Source organism: Petaurus breviceps, unplaced genomic scaffold, assembly GCF_028583685.1.
Source record: "Petaurus breviceps papuanus isolate PSGF00001 unplaced genomic scaffold, PetGlider_PUasm1.0 37, whole genome shotgun sequence".
Lineage (NCBI taxonomy): Eukaryota > Metazoa > Chordata > Mammalia > Diprotodontia > Petauridae > Petaurus > Petaurus breviceps.
This window is the reverse complement of record NW_027186296.1, coordinates 64,015,946-64,038,296: the sequence shown is the minus strand read 5'-3', so window position 1 is coordinate 64,038,296 and position 22,351 is coordinate 64,015,946. Positions and strand designations below refer to the sequence as shown.

Genomic DNA, 22,351 nt, shown 5'->3' with positions numbered 1-22,351 from the left:
CACACACACACACACACACACACACACACACACACACACACACACACTGTAACCCTCACATTGCTGCATTCTCTTTGTGCTCTCTATCACAAACACCTAGGGTTCAAGCCTCCTACCGCTCATTATTTTCACTAACTGTCAAGGATGGGGAAAGGAAGAGGGGGTTGAGGGAAGGATTAGCAACTTTGAAAAGCTGTATGACTTTCTCTGGGTTCACAACTTTAGTTTGTCTAACATCTAGTAACTAAAAGAGTCAATACTCAGGTCTGGAACCTCTGACTCTAAATCCAGTGCTCATTTCACTGGCATGTCTTTGTGTTATTACCCATGATGTGCTTTCTAATCTTGTTTGCCTCTTACCAATTTGGGACCTAGGGGCTACAGATATTGATGAGAAGATTTCCACTGTGTTGTTTGCCAATATAATTTAAAATATGCAAAATGTCCCATGTCCCTCTTTTTGCTTTCCCAAGTTACCTCTGGCATTTTTAGTTGGCAGCTAATAAAACAAAAGAGGGACTCTCAGGCTGATCCTTCTCTCCAGCTAGAATGATTAATTTGTAGTCATTTGGAAGTAACAGATTTTACCTCTAGCTACAGCCAGCCATACCTGGCTAGTCTGCTACAGCCTTATACCCTGTGGTATGAACAGGTAATTGGCAGTTTGCTAATGGTTCATTAGGAACTCTGTCATTTTGAGGAAGGGACTAAAGAAAGAAAGCAAGGGAAGGCATGTGAATGGTTTGCTTATCATAGAATCATAAGATATGAAAAAGTTTGTTTCTAGGATTCTCCATGTTAGAGACCAATAGGGAATAGTTAGAATTCTTTTGCTCCTTTCAAAGTTAACCTCTCCTCCTATCCCCCACATATACTTAAAAAAATTAAGTATAATCCACAATACACTCTGTTTACTGTCAAGGAACCTAGGTTTGAATCTCCTCTGTGCTATTTACATCTAAGACCTCTGACAAGATATTCAGATAATCTGGATCTTGGTTTAGTTATCTGTAAAATGAATGAATTGGGCTAAAAACTCTTTTGTGTTATGAAACCATTTGGCAGTCTGGTGAAGCCTATGGACCCCTTCTCAGGATAATTTTAAATGTATAAAATAAGATGCATTGGATTACAAAAGAAAAATTATAATTTTTTTTAAGTTCAAGAATCCTAGGCTAGATTAGGAATTCTTAACATTTTTGTATCATGGAACACTTTGGCACTTTCATGGAACTTATGGATCTCTTCTCAGTATAACGTTTTTAAATGTACAAAATATATAGGATTAAAAAAGTTACCAATTATATGGTTATAGATATAATACACACACATATTTAAAAAAACAACTTTGTTTTTGGAGGGGGGAAAGGCAAGGCAATTGGGGTTAAGTGACTTGCCCAAGGTCACACTGCTAGTTAAGTGTCAAGTATCTGAGGCCAGATTTGAAAGAAGGTCCTCCTGACTTCAGGGTCAATCCTCTATTCACTGCGCCACATAGCTACCCCTAATTTTTTTTTTTTTTGCAAACTTCAGGTTAAGAAATGCTAGACTAGATGATCTTGCCAATGTTTCTTGTATATCTGAGACCATTAATTCTAGCTTTTGGACAGCAGTCAAGAGACCTAAATCATGTCTGTAGCAATATGATCATATTTTGCTATTCACAGAGATCAAGAGTGACTACTAATGAATCTCAGTGGATATATATATATATATATATATATATATATATATATATATATATATGTATATTCTAGTTGAGAGAAATTAAAGAAACTGTAGGTTATTCTTTCCTACAACTTCGGTAGGGGGACAAAGAGAGGGGTAGCAGTGTATTGAACTACAGCTTATATTTTCATCCAGTAGTCTTTTTTGTGAGGTACTTGTTTTTCAATGAGGCCACCAATCTTAGATCTTGGCCTTCAGTCAAGAGACCTGAATTTGCTCCTGATTTAGGGTCATAGGTTCATAGGACCCAGAACTAGAAGGAAATTTTTATTTGATCTATCTACCTCTCTATATCTATATCTATGTGTGTATATACATGTATATATGCATATATATGTATATAGATATATTATGTATATGTGTATGTATATATATATACACTTGCATATATGTGTATATATGTTGACAACTGTATTTAAGTATAATTAGCTTTCCTTTTTAATTATTTTATTTTATGCTTTTAAAAACATTATTTTAAGAACATATCTAGCAGGCTTCTCCAGATAGCCAAAGGGGTCCATGACACACCAAAAAATTAAGAACTCCTGATCGAGTGTAACCTTCTATTTTACGGATGGAAAAACTGAGACATGGAAGGATTACATGACTTCCTCAGAGTCACATAGCTGTTGTAAGAGTCAAAATTCAAACCCAGATCTTGGAACTCAAAGTTCAATGCTCTTTCCACTGTATTATTACAATTCTGCATGTTTTACATTATCCTGGTAAATAGCCTAGACCACAGTCCACAAATTACTTTCCTTCTTCAGTGTGTTTTCTCCAGCTCTGTGCAAACTAGTAAGAGGCAAAAGAGCATGAAAGGTATGACAGGTAGAGATGTTAGTGGATAGAGCACTCACTGATTTGGGATCAGAGGACCTGGGTTTGAACACTCTGGCAGTAGTATATAAGCTTCCAGCCTGCTTGTCTTGGTGGATGTCTCTAGGTTGCATTTCCTGAGATCCTTGATCACTTGTAAGCAAGGATTTTGGGACCCATGTATACCACTTTCTGGGAGTTTCTGTCACCCTGGAGACATTGGCAAAGGGAATGTGGGAAAACTGCAGCTGACAAAATGTGTTTTCAAATGGTTTGGAAGCAGCCCTTATTATGACAGGTGTCAAACCTGTGCATTGATCACTGTCACTCCAGGGAAATAATAATAATACTTTGTACTTATAATGGCACTTTTGATCTTGCCAGTAATTTACAAACATTACCAAATTAGGCATCACCAACTCCTCCTCACTTCAAATTGCCTTCATCCTCACCCTAACTAGTCAATTGGGTGAGAATTATGAATCCTACTAACTGCTTCTAAGCAAGGACCAACTTTGACTCCCAACATGGAGATGAGAACAAAACAGTTTTTAAGTACCTACTCTGTTCAGAGAACCATGGTAGATATTAGAGGGCTTCAGTTTACAGTCTGATGGGATTGGGAATAAGACTCAGATGATTTTAAAAATCATTACCTATATTCCATTAGACAAGTCATCATTTAACTTCTGTAAATCCTAGGTCCCTCATCTATGTATGAAATGAGGAGGGTCAGACTAGATGACTTCAGAGGTCCCTTCCTACTCTAGATCTAGACCCTGTGAAACTGTAATATACAACTCTTAGAATGGAAAGGAACCTTACAAGCCATCTAATCCAACCTCTTTCTTAATCCAGGAGTCTATTCTACAAAATCCACACAAGAATGGAAAGAGCTTCCATCAAAGCAAAAGATCTGGGCTTGAAGTTCAGCTCTCTTATTGCCCGTGTGACCTCGGAACTACATCTTTCTGATCCTCACTCTTCTTATCTTTAAAAGGGGGAGGAGGGACCTGGCTAGATGATCTCTAACTCTACATCTTGGGACTATGACTTTAACAAAAGTGGTCATTCAACTTCTACTCTGGTTTCTGTTCCCTCCTCTTCAAGTGAAAGGATTCCATTTTGGGAGAAATCTAATTGTTATGAAGTTTTCTTCCTTATGTAGTCTATATTAAGTGGGATCCTTATCTGAACTCCCGATAGACTGGGTCCCCAGTGGTGAGGGTGACTACTGCTCTTCCTCAGGGCTCTAGGGGTACACTTGAAGGACAGTGGGGTTATCTCTAATGCCATTAGCTGAAGTCCCCTTTCTGTGTCTTACCTGTTTTTGACCATCAGGTTAGAATTTGTATCTCTCTTACATCATCAATACTTGCCAGTATCATTTCACTAATTGATATAAATTAATTTTTAAAATGGGATATTTATAGAGAAGATATATTAAGAACAGAATTACAAACCATTCTTCCAAACTGGGGCATACTGCCCCCTATCCCACCTCAAGTCCTGGAGAGAGTTGGGCTCAGCTTTAAAAACAGTTGCTACCTGGCATTTGCTCCACAAAATTCAGTTCTAAATTCAGCATAGCTGATGGACAGTCATTCTCTTGCTTTTAGAACCCACCATCTTGGTTTTGGGGGTCAATCCACTGCTAGGTTGAGCTCTGGCAGATCCTCAGGACATATCTGGAATGGAACAGGTTCTAGGTCCTCTGTTAGTTTCCTCCCCTGATTTTATGACCCTCCAAAGTCACAGCCTAGTCTGTTCCATCTCAAATGCTTCATAACCTGATCCAGGAAGCAATAAATACAACATGGAAAGAATGAGCAATAATGCCATGTTGTTCAATGGCTTTAAGTAAACCCAGGAGAGGAGATAGGTGGCTGTCAGCTGGAGACCTTTGCCAGTACTGGTCCTACCTTTCTCAGCAACAGCAGGTCATTGGCTTCATGGCAGCACTAGGTGAGAGAGGGCCTTGCCCACTTCCCCGATCAATAGCAGCACATTCTTCTTGCTTATCACAGGGATGGAGCTTCCCCTCCAGGCATATTTTGTGTGTACTCTTGCTGCACAGCATCTAGTTAAAAAGGCATGAGGAAAGTAGATTAGAAAGCAGTCATAGAAGGACTACCCTGGAGTGGATTGCCCAATCCTTCCATTCCACCATCATCAGGCACTTCCAGAGACTGGCTCACCAAACTTGTGCCAGCTCCTGGGACTGAGCCCTCATGGCCACTCCCCTCTCTTGAATTTGTACCACTTGACATTTTTACCCTTCTGCTGTTTTTACTATTATAAAGCCAGATTTGTTAAAATTACAATAACTATAACCCATAAGGGAAATACTAAGGATGAGAGGATGTTGCCTGGGTATATGGCAAATAGATGTTTAAGGCCATCTTTTGAGGGGCAATTTTCAGTGTCCTGGTCTGCCTTCCCAGGCCCTAATTACCTTGTGCTACCTTGAGCTTCCTGTGAGATTGAACATCTAGACATTCTGTTTTTCTTTTCGGCAAAAATACCCCCAAACAAACAAGCCCAAACTCCTTCTGTGCTGATACTTTATTTGATTTCTTTTTGCTTCACCAGATAATAACTCTCCTTAGCCCCTGTTAAGAATAAAATATTCTAGGGGTTTAGGTTACCATCCATTCTGCTTGTAGAAAGTCCTTTAAATCATTCTTAATCTACTGAACTTAAATAACCATGAAGGGGGTTAGGGGCAAGGAACATGCATTTATTAACTATCTACTATGTGCTAGGTAAGTAATAGTAATAATAGTAATAGCTAAAATTTATATAATGCCGACTATGTACCAGGCACTGTGCTAAGCACTTTACAAATATTATCTTATTTAATCTTTACAACAACCCTGTGAAGTAGGTGAGGAAACTGAGGCAGGAAATGTCTGGGTAAGTGTCTGAGGTCAAATTTGAACTCAGATCTTAACTCCAGACCCAGTGCTCTACTTTCCCACCAACTGCTACGAATCAGAATGGTCTTTATTCTGCCATCAACTTGCTGCATGACCTTTGGCAAATCACTTTTCTTCCCTGAGTCTCAGTTTCCCTGACTACAAAATGGAGATGAAAATACCTATAATATCTGGCTCCTAAAGTTCAGGAGAAAACATATTGTAAACCTTAAAATGCTGTATAAATCTGAGATTACTCATTTTTAAAAAATTCTGTTATTTACTCTTAGGGGAGAATATACATTTTCTCTCCCTGCACATCCTATCCCCTATTATGACTTTTCATATTTCAGAAAGGGATTGTGATTGGATCCATGATTTTTTTTTATTATAGTGAAGAAACTCTAGTAATATAGGTCAGCACCCCCTCTCTAATTGATAGTTTTAGAGAGTTGCCTGTAGCACTGAGTAGTTAAATGATTTACCCAGGGTCACATGGCCAGTACTTGAATCCAGGTCTTTCTAGCCTTCGTCCTATGAAGAAGGGTCCAGCCATTCCCATCAACCATCAACCAAATGCCATGCACAAGGCTGCCTGGCATCAAGCATCAAGATGCTCTCAGGGAGTGGAAGGAGGCAGCATAAACTACACAAGTCAAACCACCATCACTACCACCTTGACTTCCATGTCCCCTCTGAACTCCATGGCTAAGAATCTTGGAAACATCACCAAGTGGCACCCAATTCACCATACCTACTTCTAGCCCAGCCCCCACAGCCATTACTGAAGGGAGAAATCATTGTGGAGAGTAGATCCACCTTTCTCATCACCACCAGCAACTGACTAACCACAACCAAGGGGCAAAGAAGCACAGGAATCTTGGAAGTGACCCCAACCCTCCAGACTATTAAAAGGATTTGGGGGCAACTAATTCCAATCTAGCATTCACGACCCATCCACCAAGGAAACAATTCCTACGGAGAAGGTCCAGTTATCCTCACCATTTGTCACTCAGCTGCCACATACTGGGCAGGTATAGCCACCCTAGCTGAAGCAGCGAGTCACCCAGAAGAAGAGATGGGAGGCAATGCCGCAAAAGTCAGACCACTATCACCTCCTCCCTTCAGATCCTGATGGAGATGGCCCAGGACCCGGAACTTGGAAATTATACTACTTCTAGCCCAATGCACTCAGACTTCATCCTGGGAAGCAGCCTTTCAAGAGATGAAGTCTGACAATTGATCCTGAAGGTGCTACATCTGTTGCTTCTAAGTCTACAAAATGTTCTTGCTACCAAATTCCTTGGCACTGCCAAATGGTCCAACCTTAGAAATTGACATTATTTTTATCAGTGGAAATGATACTAAATGAGAAATATTAATATATGCTTTCTTATCACACCATGGGATTTTTCCATTTAACTTAGGACTGAAACCTTCCATATGTACTCTTTCCTCCACTAAAGAATAACCTTTGAAAGCAGAGACTGTCTTGCTTTTCTATGTGTATTGCCTGTGCTTTGCACACAATGAGTACTTAATAAATGCTTTATTCATCCATTCATTTAATACAAATTCTCAACAAAGATAATAATCATACCTAATGTCTATATCATATTGAATTTTGCAGAGCTCTTTACAAATCATTTTGTTTAATCCTCACTAAAACCTGAAAAAGTAAATGCGATTATTATGTCAACTTTACAGATGAGGAAATAGGATGAGAAAGGTGAAATAACTGGCCAGGGTCACAGAGCTAAGAAATGAATGAGGTAGGATTTGAACCTTGGTCCTAGACCAGTGCTCTAAGAAAGTTGTCCATGCTGCCTCTGTCTTTGGAAAAATGCTATTAAATATGTTGTGACTCGTTTCATGAGGGCTAAATACCTCCTTCTCAAAAATACCTCATTTTTAGGTAATTCAACTTCATCTACCTTCACTATACCAATTTCTGAGTCAGAGCAGGATATACCTTTGGTTTTATCTTGGGTGTGAATTTTCTCACCTACCTCAATTGCCACCATTCACCTCCCTAGGAAACCCTAGATGTTCAATCAGTCAAATGTAGTATGGATCATGAATCTGAGCTCACTTCAGGGCTAGATTTTCTAGCTCTGCTTCATGAAATGAACTCCTCAAACTTTACCACTTCTAATCACTCATACATTTTGGTATGGGTTGAAGGTGACAAGTCCTGGTTTATCTGACTCAGAATCAGCACTAAATGATTCACTCCACTCACTGGATTTTCAGATAGTTCTCTTTACAAAGACAATCTTTAGGGCAGTAAGGAATAGGGGAAGACCTCTAAGCTCAAGTCTTCCAATGAGAACTGGTGTTTAGGCAAGACTTGGAGAAAACAAAGAAAGAAGTTGCAACAGGGGAGTGTCTTCCTGGGGCTTCAATCTGAGAACTCCTGCTCTAACCATATGCCTTCTGGAGGTAAGAGTTGGGTGGAATTATAATAGGTCTTTTATCCTCCAGTCTCATGCTGCTAAGCAGCTCATCTCTTAGACACATTGTATTTTTTGAAGACTCCAAGGGGTTTTCCTAAACCTAAGGCTAGAGTTTCATCCTGTGTTGTTCTGTAAAGGTTCCATTAAATAGATTTCTTTTGCATAAGTCTTCCCACAAAGTCCCTTCCCAGGAAAGTAATACTATAATCATACCTTTGTGAGTTCTTCAGCATCTTTTTCTCAAAGAATTCAAAGTACTTTCCAAATAAGGGTTACAAATCCCTTCATTGTTTCTCCAACCAGGAAGTCACCTGGAAGCCATCTCCCCACTGGTATTTAGGTAGGGAGTAGGAAAGGAAATGAGGCATCTGTGTCAGAAGCAGTCTGAAGTTTGGTTTCAGAACAAGGAAATGTTTTCTTATATGTGAGCATGCTAAATTTTTGTCTTGGCAGAACACACATGAAGAACTAGTAGAGGACCAGCCAGTAGAGCTTGCTGTTTCTGTTTCTTAACAGTCATGGGTGTATGAAGATATAAAGGAAAGTGGCATCAGAGTTGAGGATCCCTCAGAGGGCAATAGAGAGAAACATGGTGGGCTTGAAAGTTGAGGATCACTTGGAGGGAAATGGAGAGGAACATGGTAGGCTTGGGTAAGCATTACAAAATTCAATAACTCAGGAGAAGGTGCATAAAGGATGTCATCAGAGAAAAATTTGACCAGAAAATAAAAAGATGGGTAGGTCATGCATCCAAAATAAACGATCACCGTTGGATAACCATTACTCTTTATCGGTATCTGAGAAATCAGAAGAATAAGGGGCGGGGCTCTAGAGGTAGTTTTACAGAAGTTGTGCAGGACAGGCAGACATGGATGGGTTATCTTTTTTTTTTTTTAAAGAAAGTACTCAACTAAATTTTGAAGCTGTTTTCAAAGCTACTTCAATGGGCTATTTGAATCTATACATATCTTTGATCAAGGAAATTGAGAGGAGAAGGAGAAACTAGGCAGGAGTATATCAAAAGTATCTTGGAAAGGTATTTGTGGAGCTGTTTTCTGAATGTTCCCAGAGGAGATTCCAAAGCATCTATGTAACTGAGATGAATCAATTGCTATGTGGTGTATATAGATATGTAACTTATGTTCACACTCTAATAAGCTCATCATTCTGTGTCTATGAACTGTGTTCTGTATATGTGACATTTCAAAGCCCTCTATAGAACATGTGCTACCAGCATTTTGTTATCTACAGCTGTAACTGTTGTGGCTGCTGCTGGTGTCTCTTTCAGTGTGAGCTACCCTTTTATTGCTAGGTCCCAGCTGGTACTCCCATCTGATACCAAAGAGTAGAATAGAGGAGACAGATCTCACTGGGACAGATGGGAAATCAGGAGAATTTCCAAGAGATGAAGAAAGCTCATGCTAGCATTAAAAAAATAATAAAGGGAAAAAAAAGAAAAACTTGGAAAGTATCCAATGTGCTGTAAGATCCAACCGATAAACTTTAACGTCGAGTAAATAAAAAATGGCACTTACCTAGCTATCTATGTAAAAGTTTCATGATTAAAACACTTTGCTATCAGGCCACATTTTAAAACCTAGTTTCTTGGGTTTTACAACTCCCCAGAAGATCAGGACTTTCTTATCCTTTTAAAGTTTCTGTATTTAAAATGAAGAGATTTATATATCCATGGGAGGTCTCTCCCATGGCTCAGTGACTGGTCCACTTGTGCAAACTTAAATTAATGCTTAGCCTCTCTGGGACTCAGTTTCTTTCTCTGTAGAACGGTCATTATGATATTTTTTGAGAAAAAAAATCATCCCTGTGAGGTCTTTTGAACTCCTTGGAGAGAACTGGGGTTTTCCTTGTTTTGGGGCTGGAAGTTATAGCTCTCCCATTGTTTGTTCTCCTTTTGATTCCACCAGGCCCAATTTGTTTTAATGATTTCCTTTCCTGTGTAATTGGATGCAATGATTAGACAACCCTCGGTAGCACAGTGGAGTTTCCCTTTAAACCAGGGCAATTGGCCCACTCTGACACCAAGGAGTCGAATCAATCACTTAAAATAAGTGGAGGGGAGATAGAGGTCCTTGCTCCCGGCAGGATGGCAGTGGAAAGCAAAAGCGGGCCTGCTGAGGGGTTTTGAAAGCAGGCTCATCAGAGAAAGCTAGGGAAGATCTTCACAATATAGGACATTTTGCTCTCACTGAGAGAGTCACAGTGCTTTAAGCACCTGCTATTTGGCACGTGGTGATTGGCTACTCCCCTGCAGCTGGTGATCCTGGTGTTCAAGCAGAGAAAGACAGGACAGGGAGAGAGAGCACTGTTGTACTTTACTGGCAGAAGAGCATTTCTGAAGTTTGTCCAGTCCCTTGTGTTTAAAAGCTGCTTCTGGGAGATAGCTCCTTCCATCTCACCTGCCTTTCCCCTTGAGAGTGATAGTGATTTAGATTTTCAAAGTTCTTTATGGTAGATAAAATGTTTTCCTCTCAATACCCCACCAGGTGATTATTCTCATTTTACAGATAAGGACACAGAGGCAACAGGTAATTATGCAGTTTTCCTAGTACCACATAGGTAATAAGTGTCAGAGCAAAGACTAGAAGGCTGGTCTTTGGATTTTGTTTATATTTCAAGAACCCTGCTCTTTCCATTATAACATATCTTTTTCCTTTCTCGTGAGGAAAATAAAGATGCTGCTCAGGAGTAAGGCTTGACAGAAATAAAATATAGTCACAAAAATTTACTCTACCCCAGACATGGTTCCCAGCATTTCTGATCCCCAAGCACTTACATTGGATAAGTTTCTTCTTGCCCTATAAGCACAAGCAACTATACTTCCTTCTATCTCTTTTAGAAAGAAATCTATTTTATATTAAATTCCAGTAGAACGTAAACTCCTTGAGGGTAGATATTAGTGTTTTTGTTTCTTTAGGCAGAGTGCCTGGCCATTGAACACAGAGTGTTTGTCAGAAGAGCTTTTTCCTTTCCCTACCACACTCTGGCCCACTCCCTATGACCAAGATTTTTTTCTGCATAAATTTCCTCTGCTTTCCTCTCCAGCTTTTCTTAGATTAGAATCTGAGGATTTTAGATCTGAAAAGAACCTGAGAGGCTATCTAGTCTTACGTGATGATTTTATAATTGAGAAAAATGAACCTTCCAAGGTAGGGAACAATTTGTCAAAAGTTACACAGATAGTTAATGGCAGAGCTATGATTAGAACCCAGGTTTCCTGACTCCTAGGACAGCTAGGAAGTATAGTGGATAGAGCTCTGGGTCTGGAGACAGGAAGACCAGAGTTGAAAGCCAGCTTCAGACACTTGCTAGCTAACTTTTTTAGCTCACAGGCCACTGTATGTCAACCCCTGATCAGAGTTCTTAAGTCTACCACAATAATTAATTTTTACATCATTGATGTTGTACCATAAATCTTTCTTATAGTTCTCATGATTTCATTCTGCATCTGTTCATACAATGTCTTTTGAAAATCATCTTTTTTCCTTGTTTCTTATAGCACATTAGTGTTCCATTGTATTCCTATCCTATAACTGAATATACTGTAGTACATGTAGTCTAGAATTATTGGTCTTGATATGGAATAGAAATCAGGGGTCAACTAGTGCAAACCCCCTCATTCTATACATAAGGAAATTGAAGCCTTGAGAGATCTTGTCAAAGATGATCCAGGTGGGTAAGGGGCAGAATTAGGATTCAAGTCTAGGTTTTCTGATGCCCAAGCCAGTGTTCTTTCCACTTTTATCAAGATGCTGGTACAGTGGCCAGTGGTAACAATGGATTTGATATTTGGCCAATCTGTTCGTTATTTTACCTATAAGTCCCTTCATAACTCTTAAGTAGATGCCCAAGGTCTTGGTAATGTATTTCACTAAGACGATCAATTTTATCTATAATATCCAATGTGTTTATTGTTATTTGTTAGTCTAAAGCCTCTAAATTATTTGGTAGCAGGACTTCCTCTATTCTTTTTCTTCAGTTAAATATATACAAATAATTGATTATATCTACGCTATCTCCTTAGTTGACCTTTCAGAACATACCTCTTTCTCTTATTTTTTTCAATTTCTATTACTGTTTTCACCTCATATTCATTTCCAAATATATTTTTCCCCATTTCCCTACCCAGAGAGCCATCTATTATTTCAAAGAATGAAAGAGGGGAAAAAACTCCCAGCAAAATCTACCATTATTTCAACCACGTCTGACAGTATGTGCAGTGTTCTCCCACCTACCATTCTCCCACCTCTGCAAATAAAGGGGTTGCATTTTTTCATCACTTTTTCAGGGTCAAGCCTAGTCATTATAATGATTATACAGCTCAAAATACCTTTTTCCACTGAATTAATCAAGGGGGTCACTATGAATTTCATGTATTTAAGAAACCACTTATCAATTCCTTTGTAGTCTTATAAATGTTTTCTTCCAATTCTTATTTGGTCCACCAAAAATACTTGTATGCCTTTTGTGGACTTTCTTGTTCCTCATACTTGAGTCCCTGGTTATCTACTCAGAGTTTGTGAATATGAAAAATAAAAATACTTTTTTTGAACATTGGATTTATATGAAATAGTGTTTAGATACAGAACCAACATATATAAGCTGCCATATTTTTTTTTTTAAGCAATCGGAGTTAAGTAACTTGCTCAAGGTTACACGGCCAGTTATTTCTGGGTGTGGTGCTAAGTATCTGAGACCAGATTTGATCCCCAGGTCATCTCGACACTGGGGCCGGTGCTCTTACTCACTGAGCCACCTGGCCGCCCCTAAGCAATTGGGGATAAGTAACTTGCTCAAGGTTACAAGGCCAGGTCTTTCTGGGTGGGTGCTATAAGCTGCCATATTTTAGAATACTAACTTGATAGTATGCCAATTCCCTCTGTCCCCAGATAGTGAGACTTTTCTGTTCTTGAGGCCCAATCTAGTGATTGTACAGTTCTCTAAAAAAGACATCTTCCAAAAAAAGAATATCCTCCAAGCTTTCTTATTAAATCTCTTCACAGTCTTCATGACACACCACATTCTTTATCTTCTAATCATTTTCTTGACTTGTAATCTGTCCACAGGATCAGTTGACTGTTGGTCTAAATGTTAGAGAAGGTGATATCTCCATGTTTCCATTGACCATTACCCATTAGTGCTATCAATATTTTAGATTTTTGGTAACAATGCATCCATGAACCTTGTGTTATAAGTTGGATATAGCTATGACCTGCATGGGATCATGAGTTCATTAAGTGATCTTATGGGTTGGATATGTGTAGAAATAACAACTCAGGAAGAAATCTATTCATTTGATCACCCTTTGTGAATTTCTGTCTCTGTTTCCTTATAGGTGGGAGGTCACACCATGCTACCTATTCGCTGGATGCCTCCAGAAAGCATCATGTACAGGAAGTTTACTACAGAGAGTGATGTCTGGAGCTTTGGGGTGATCCTTTGGGAGATCTTCACCTATGGCAAACAGCCTTGGTTTCAGCTGTCAAACACAGAGGTACCGGTTTAGATTCATGTTTAAGGATTGTTGGGGGATGGGGGAGAGAAGGTGAGATAAAGTTAGAGCCAGGGTTTGGGTATGAAGAACTAACAGACATTAGAAAAGTAAAGGGAGGCTCTGCATCTTGAGATAATGTACTCAGGAGTTCAGTGGGGGGTGCGTGGCATAGGAATGAAAGTCCTCAACAAAATAAGGCCAAAATAAAATTAAGGGATGCATTGGAGGGGCAATATATGGAGTATAGAGTTGTGGTTGCAGGGACTTTGTTGAATAGGAGAATGGTTCACTGTTCAATAAATGAGAGAAGACGAATAGGGACCCATCATCTCATTCTTTATCCCCCTAGCCCCCAAAGGTTAGTTTATAGTCTGTCCAGATGAGCCTAGATATTTAATAAAGTTTTGAAAGATCCAAGAGGTTCTAGCTTGCCTTATCCAAAAGCCCAATTAAGGATTCATCTTCACCCTAGGGCAGGGCTTCTTAACCTGGGATCTATGAACTTACATTTATTTATGAATATATTTCCATGTAATTAATTTCCTTTATAATCCTATCTATTTTTATTTTATGTATTTAAAAACATTATTTTGAGAAGCAGTCCATAGGCCTCTCCAGGCTGCCAAAGGGAACTATGACATACAAAAAAGATTAAGAATTCTTACTCTAGGGCATACTTAAGAAGCTAGTTGGAAACCATCCCAGACTCCCCCAATAGTAGATCCAATCCCATGGGGGTAACCCTTGAGTCAAGTTATCCTGCTGAGTCTTTCACACTGAAAATAGACTAGGTCTAGGACAGACCTTTAAGGGCATCTAACTAACTGGATCTTTAAAATTGGACTGGTTCAGATCTGACCCCCTCCATCAGTTCAAAACTATACTGGCTGCCAGGACTGTTGTAAGGTGACTTCTCATTTGTTCAGTCTTTTGTCTGTAGGACATCCATAAGAAAGTGTAAAGGCACATTTTTACTCAAATTTTCCTGAAATTTCAGAAGTATTCCTTTTTTTTTTTCCTTTTGGAAGCTGTATTTGTTCTGTTTCCTTTAAATACCCTGACTGCTTAATTAAGTGAGTTTCAAAGAAGAAAACCAAGGTGTTTCTTTAAATCTCTGATATCTCACTGTTCATAAGCTCAGTGGGACTTTTCTTTATTTCCCAAAGTAGCACAAAACATTTTTAGAGGCTTCAAAAAAATGGAAGAATTGATGGCAGAAGCTATTTATTATGGTGGTTTTTTGAATTATTACTGTTTCCTGGGAGAGAAAACTCTCTCTCTCTCTCTCTCTCTCTCTCTCTCTCTTGGAATATTTGGTGCTAAAGTCTTTGGCCTGTGGGTGCTAGATTTTTTTTTTTTTTGGCACAGAACTTTCCCTGTTATCAAAATGTTGACAGGAAGAAAGGTGGCTTATGACAGTCACAGGAACCCAGGAACAATCAACTCCCAAAACACAGGGAGTGCTTTCCTTCCTCCCTTCCCAGCTTGAGGGTATGGACTAGGCCACTCTTTATCTCTGAGACTCTACAGCTTTGAACAAACAAGTGATTTTTAAATAGAAATTGACATGAAATGAAATGCTTTGCAAAGATTTGGTATTGAAGCCAATGCCCTGTCCTTCACCTCCCATCCCTACCCATATCTGGTTGAATGTCTGCTGGCTATGTGTACTTCCAGAATCTACTAAGAAGGAAACAAATACCCCATAGTTAGTTCACCCTCGTGGAATGACCAAATGGAATAGTCCCACATTGGAGGGGAAAACTCAATATTTTTCTTGGCATTAGTGGTCTGAGTTAGCTAAGGATAATTTCTTATGGTGGTCCAGCTAGTTAGGGGGTCCAATAGACATTATGGGACAGCTGGAAAAAGCACAGCTGTGGATCAAACAGGTTTGTCAAGTTATGAGCCAAGATGGATATCCCAGGCTAAAGGGTGAATAGAGGCATTGATATAGTTGGGATTTTATGAATGGTTATAGTTACTTGGAACTTACATGCCTGCATGCTGGTATCTGCATGTGTGTACAAACACCAACATAGGATGGCTTTACTAGACACCATGAGGGAAATGGTTTAAAAAAAAAAAGAGGTACCTTCAAGGATGGGAGACAGGGACTTGTACAAAAGACACAAGATGTAAAAATGGAAAGAGCAGAGACATGCAACCAAACACCAGCACAGAGATATGTTCCTATGCAAGTCCTACAGGAGAAAAGAGAATGACTCAGGTACAGCAGTGGTTCATACAATAATTGGAGCTAGGTAAGCTGCTCTGGACAAATTCATGGAGGAAATGTGAGCTTTAGGAAAGATGCTGAAGAGGAGAAGGGGGAGGTGGTTTGGGGTAGGTTGGGCAGTTAAAATATTTGAGTCATTCCAGGGTGAGTGCAAATGATGTGTTAATGGATCTAAGCAAAAAGATGTGCCTTGGTAGATCAGAATTAGGATCAAATATAAACTAAGGGTGGTATGGAAAGGGCAGTCAATTTGAGAGAAGCTTTATTTGGAGGTATATGGTATGTGGAAGTTACTCCTGGTATCTAAGAAGTTGAGTGACATGGTTAAATTATCCTTATTGAAAAGAGATTGTAGTAAATGTGATCACCAGAGTCTTTCACGGCAAGAGAATAGGAGGCAAACCAGAGGAAGTAAAGGCTAAGTAAGGTGAGGGTGGGGGTGGAGGTTCAAACATGCATCAGGCATGGCAAGAAATAGGAAAGTTGTATGTTGTAGCAAAGTGAATAATGAAGAACTAAGAAAACTGGTTGAACAGGTATGATTGGTCATAAAGAGAGTCTGGGGACAAGCTTCATGTAGACAAGCTTGGCAATTAATTCTGTTACCTCATTCTTGGCATATAGCATTGATAAAATAGCAGAAAAATCAGTGCCTCTCAACCCAAACCAGAAGTAAACCAGAGCCTCTAACCACAATGATTCTTTTTGCTGTTGGAGTTTTTCATTTAAGCATTTTATTTTCATGGTCATAGGTATAGAAAAAAAGGTACAAGACTTTGAAATCTGGATAGTGAATTTCCTTCTTCCTTTATCTCATTTTTTTTCTCTTTTAGGTTATTGAATGCATTACCCAAGGTCGTGTCTTGGAGAGGCCCCGGGTCTGTCCCAAGGAGGTCTATGACATCATGTTGGGATGTTGGCAGAGGGAACCCCAGCAGAGGCTCAATATCAAGGAAATCTACAAAATTCTTCATGCTCTGGGGAAGGCCACCCCAATTTACCTGGACATCCTTGGCTAGTGGTCAAAAATTCCTTCTTTTTCCCTGCCCTACTTCTTTCTTACCTGCCCTATTACCTATTTCTTTCCTCCCTGACTGAAGCAAACATCTTCATATAAACTCAAGTGCCTGCTACACATACAACACTGAAAAACAAAACCTGACAACCTGTAAGGCAGTTTGGCATATATACATATTATATATATACATATATACATACACACATATGTATATATGTATATGTATATATACACACATATATATAATCTGCAGAGATACCTTCCACACCAATACAGAGAGAAGCTGCTGTTAAAGAAAGTTATGACTTCAATAACAACAGAAACATAGAAAACCTTAAAAGTATTAAAAATAATGGAAAACCCTTTAACTAAAGGTGTGGCCCCAGCAACTGGCCCCTGCTGTATGTGCTTCTTCTGCTCTAGCTGTTCAGAGCTGAAGACCCTTGACAATGCAGAAAGACAATCTTCTTGTTGGGATGGGAAGAATTGAGGTGGGGTGAGAGTCCTGCTGCTCATGTATGATATGCCCTGAAGGTCTGAATAGGGACCTGGGGTAAATGGCTCCTCCCAGGCAAGAGAACCACACCAGAGCACAGTTCTCTGGGAACTCATTCTGTTTCTACCCTAATCCTTTAAATTCTGTCTCCACCCCACTTTCCACTCCAATGTGACTCCTTCCCTTTCTCTTTCCCCATTTCAGGACAATTTTCTAATTTACTGATTCTTAAACATAGACTTGATGTTTTGGGGACATACCATCATGATCCCTACAGGTAAACAAGCAAAAAACAAAACAAAACAAAAACAAAAACCAACAGCAGAGCATAAAAATAATGGCAGCAGCAAGAGGAGACTTTGGTGTTGGCTGGGCACCATTTCTTTGCTGGATTTGGAAGGGGGTTTGTCATCTATCCTCTTAAGGATTCCCTCGCCTTAAAGAACCATGGGAAAAGACCTGTCTACCCCCCAAAAAAGCAAACAAACAAAGAAATCCTGGAAACGCCACTGTCGACCCATCCCTTATGAAAAACAGCTTTCACTTTCCTATCCTTTGTGTTTAGGTCATTGGAGAGATGTCAGGGGCAGGGAAAGCAAGCTCCTCCATACTGTCCCATTTATGTGGGTCTAACAAGCTGTGGTTTTCAATCAGAAAAATTCTTAGTTCCTTGTAGTATCCAGGTATGTTTCCATAGGATTCTCTTTACTGGATCTCCTCCCCTTTTCATTCTGTTCCCCACTTTCTACTCTTCCCTGTTCCCCCCATCATTCAGATACATGCTGAATCTCAAAGTGAGGAAAGGGGAGATGGGTCATGACAAAGGAGAAGGTGGTATTTGCAGTAGAGAGCAGGGTGGGGAAAGAGCCCATGGGGAAAAACCTATTGGTCACCTGCACCCAGTCACTTTGCCATTCTCTTCACGTTCCCAAGCCCCTGAAACGATTGATGCATCTGCCTTTGAGCTGTTGTGAAAATGCAGAGGGTGAGGAATAGCTTTTGTGGGTAGGGAGGGGGAGGGAAATAGCTTTCTCTGAGAGATATTCAATGAGTGGCCACTGCAGCAGCCTTGGCATCTTAATGAGGACAGAGCCCTGACCAGAGAGAGAGAATGAGTGGAGCCTGGGCAAGAGGAGCAGCTTCTCCTACCCCATTGCCGGTGGAATCATTGCCTTCCTGGGTACTATTATGGTACTGACTACAGTCAGGAGAGAGCAGAAAAGAGTGCCTATCATGATAGGAAGGAGTAATGTTACTGTTTCCCCTGTTCTTCCTAAATCTCAACCTAATTCCTAGCCCAGTACTACCTAGGAGACTGGTAGAAATCATGCCTCTATATAACCCAGCCTAAGGGCTGGGGAAACTTCCTTCCCTGCTCTTCTAAGAACACATCTGCAGCCCATGGCATCCTGTCAGCTGATGGCAATTACTTCTAATCTGGACTATAGGAACCCCCTGTATAGGAACCAGGGGAAATGATTTTATTCAAATAGAATATTACTGTCCTGAGATGATGAAGAGTGGAATTGGGGCTACTTAGCTGGACTTGAAAGCAGAAGAGTCTAGTCCAGAACTTGGTCTGGTTTCAGCTCACTGTGATGTGTCCAGAAAGCCCTTGAAAATGGTTGGAGAGTTTCCATAGATGAATGGGGCAAGATCCCACCTTGGGAAAAGAAAACTTTGCTGTTCTACCCTATTTGCCTGTCTGCTCTTCTTGGCCCTTGGGAACTTTATTAAACTCTGGGCTCTCTTATTGCCCAAGGGTTTGTTTATTGCCCAAGCAGTGTTGCTTTTGTTGGTTGCCTTTTGGTAAATAAGTTAAGAATTCATGCCAAGGGGTGGGTGGAGAGGGAAAAACCAAAGGAGGCGAAGGAAAATCATCCACTCCAGGAAAGCCTCTAATGATTGCAGGGGAAAGTCCTATGCTCCTTTGGCTGTCCATCCCCTAAAAGACAACCTGGCCTCTCTTTTCTTAGCTATGTTATTCTTGAGACCTCATGTTGGCTAATGAATGAGCAGGGGAGCAAGGAGAAAAATACTTAGAATCTTCGTAGTTCAACCCCTGCAAGTAGTCGAAGAGGTTTTAAATTGATACTGTGAGTAATTACTGATCTAATGAAAGAATGCTTTTCCTTGTGGAGCCCTGAGAATGAGATTATAATGATCAGCTGACCCTAACCTTTCATTTAAACTGCCTTGTGGCATTTGGAGGGTGGGGATGGAAATGGATGGGGGTGGGAAAATGCCAGAAGCTGCTTTCCTCTGTCCTTTGACTTTGCTGCCTAATGTTGGTTCTGAGCGGGGTCTGTGAATGAGCTGTACATTTTGCCTGTTAGGAGCAACTGAGCCACGTCCAGGTGTTAGGAGTGAAGAGAAGAAAGGAGACAGAGAGGAATGAGTAGAACTATGTAAGGTGGTGGGGAACTCTCTTGGTGTTGCATGGGGAAAACCTAGATTAACTTTCAAATCATCAGACAAGTCAGAACCTCTCTGGGTGTCAGTCCTCTAGCTATAAAATGAAGGCATTGGACTTTTGATTTCTAAGAGCTCCTCCAGATCGAAGATGCTATGCTAGGATCATACTAAGTATTGTTCGGTGTCCAGTCCCTCGTGCTTCTTTCCTGGGCTTCCCCTTCCTTGATCAAGCTTTATGACTTCCCTCCTCCCCCCCTCCCCCCCAAACTGTAAGCTGAGGTAAAATAGATTTTTCCTACCCAGCCCCAAATGCCTTCCCACCACTAAAAAGACCACTCCCCACACCCCCCCCCCCCCCCCCCCCCACACTTTTTAAGGACTTAGATTCTTTTTAAATGTTGGTCAGTATTGGCCTCATAACTTGCCCTCTGCCCTGACTGGGTTCTCTGTGAAATTCTCAAGACCCAGGAGCTAGTCTCTACTGTTTTACCCTCATCACTATCCCCCTTTAATGACTGAAAAATGACTTCCAGGTTGGTAACTGCCACAAAACTATTTTCTCTTGGAGATAGCTTTTTCGACTTTCTAAGCCTTCCTTATCTGGGATGTGCCCGGAGTCCCATACTATAATTAGGTGCTTTGACCTGAAGTAGAGTTTAAAGGTAAACCCAAATCTCACTTACGGCCAATAGGATAAAGCTCTTGATGCTTCCTTCGCTCAGCCTTCCCTATACAAGTTGTCTCTTGAGACAGGCCTCATACAAGAAAGGAGGAAGTTCTCTGTGCCCTCCCTGCCCCAACCCCAGGAGAGCTATCCTTTAATTTCCACGATCAAAAAAGAATCATCTTCTTGAGCAAAAATGAGTCAATCTAGAGAACAAGGGAGATAGACTTGCAGAATATAAAGTTCTGATGTCAGGCAATGGGCTCTAATGCAAAGTGCATGGGTATGGAAATCAAGAGATCTGGCTTTGCCAGTGATTGATTATGGTCCCCATAGGCAATTAAGTCACATCTCCTCCTGTGCCCTTAGTTTCCTTTTCTGTAAAATGAAGCAGGTTGGACTAGATAAGTTTTAAGGCCCTTCTTAGCTCTGAAAATCCATGATTGAAAAAACCAACATAGTATTATTGGCAGAGAGCAGCAGTATCATATTAGGTTTTTTTCTGATAGAAAAGCAAAGAAAATAGTTAGAATTTGGCACTTTCCTCTGCTTTTTTTGGGGTGTGTGTATGTGAAGGAACATGGGGTGAAAGAGTTGTGAATAAGCCTAATGGTCTCATATTTTTTATAGCATTTAATAGTTGCCCTCCCTCTGCCTCAGGATTTTAAGATGGTCCTTTCTTCACAAAGACTCTGTGAGGTAGATAGTACAAACACTATTCTTTCTCCCATTTTACAGATAAGGAAACTGAAGCTGAGAGATTAAATAATTTACTCAAGGTCACCCAGATAATAAGAGACAGACATAAGACTCAAACTCACATCTTTTTCTCTTTCGCACTATGCCACCCTGCCATGGGCTCTGGAAGGCAGGTGAAGATATGGTGGCTGCTACCATTAAGGTGTACTGGTGGAATGAATAGGGCAGTTGGGTTTCCTTGGCAACTTTCCTGGCTTTAGCATTGATGCCCTCAATAGGCACACACATCCACAGATTCTAGAGTAAGTTCAGGCAATGTACAGTCTTACTAGACATAGCTATCTTGATCCCCAATTTCTTATTCCAAGGTTAGAGTCTTTGAGAATAGCCAGGATGGGGCAGAATGCAGAGGGTGCCACAGACCTTGAGGGTGGCAATAGGTATCTTCTATGAGACTGTAGTGTTCCCAGAAACTGTTTTTAGTTCAAGAATTCCTCTTTGTTCACTATTTTAAAGTAGAATAGCATCTATTTTATTATCCTTCTGGCAATGCAGCCTTTGAAGCAATATTTAGCTTTCTTGAACATTGAATATGGCAGTCCTGACACAATAGTCACCCTCACATATCTCTTAAGCTGATGGTAGTCTCAGTACTGGCAACTTGGTTTGGGTACTGGTCTTTCAACTTGAGGACCTGCCTGGTTGTATTTGCCACTCTTATCATTCCTCTTTCTACTCCCACTCCCTCTGGTTCTGACTTTAGTAAGTCCTGTTGGCTTTGGCCCTATGATCCCTGTGGCTTGGTTTCTTAAAGCATCATTTCCCTCTTCTGCATTAAGTGAAGTGGTTCCTCCTTCATAAGTTTTAATGGGAAACTCCCTTTGTGGAATAGAAGGTTTTCATACTCATGCTCAGAAATGCCGAGACAGTGGAACAGATTCTAGAAAACGCAACCTCTTAAATGTCTTCAGACAGTAGGTAGCCATCCAAGAGGATATTTCATCTTATAATAAGAAGGCTCTTTTGTAATATGCTTCCATGAAGACTTACCTGGAGGTGGTGCAGGAGGAACTACATGATTTCTTTGAGTCCCATAGGATTCCAGCAGGTGGGAAAAGCAAAACTAAAAATGGCCAGGAGGCCTCAACCAGGTGCCAAATAGAAGTCTATCATCTTGCAGTGTGTGGCTGACTGTTCTATGCACCCTGATCATTGAATAGCAGGCATCCTAAAAACCACCACAGAAAGTGTCCTCATCCAACTGCATTCATTGCCTTGTCTCACCAGGCAATTTATCTGCCTCACCCTTCCCATTGTGAATATGACAGTAGCAGGTGCTACTTCTAGTAACCCTAAGGCTTTTTCTCCACAAGAAGGATTGGGGGAG

General features: G+C 40.4%; 1 protein-coding gene across 4 annotated transcripts in view; it reads left to right on the top strand.

Moving 5' to 3' along the window:
* The window catches only part of NTRK3 (neurotrophic receptor tyrosine kinase 3), a 462,765-nt gene extending 445,264 nt beyond the window's left edge, over window positions 1-17,501 (top strand). For all 4 annotated transcript variants that reach the window (XM_069098548.1, XM_069098546.1, XM_069098547.1 and 1 more), the window contains 2 exons: window positions 13,275-13,433; window positions 16,506-17,501. In XM_069098548.1, coding sequence (XP_068954649.1) covers window positions 13,275-13,433; window positions 16,506-16,691 — 345 coding nt within the window. In that variant the 3' untranslated portion in view covers window positions 16,692-17,501. The remainder of the gene's footprint in view (window positions 1-13,274; window positions 13,434-16,505) is intronic.
* The last annotated feature ends 4,850 nt before the right edge of the window (window positions 17,502-22,351 follow it).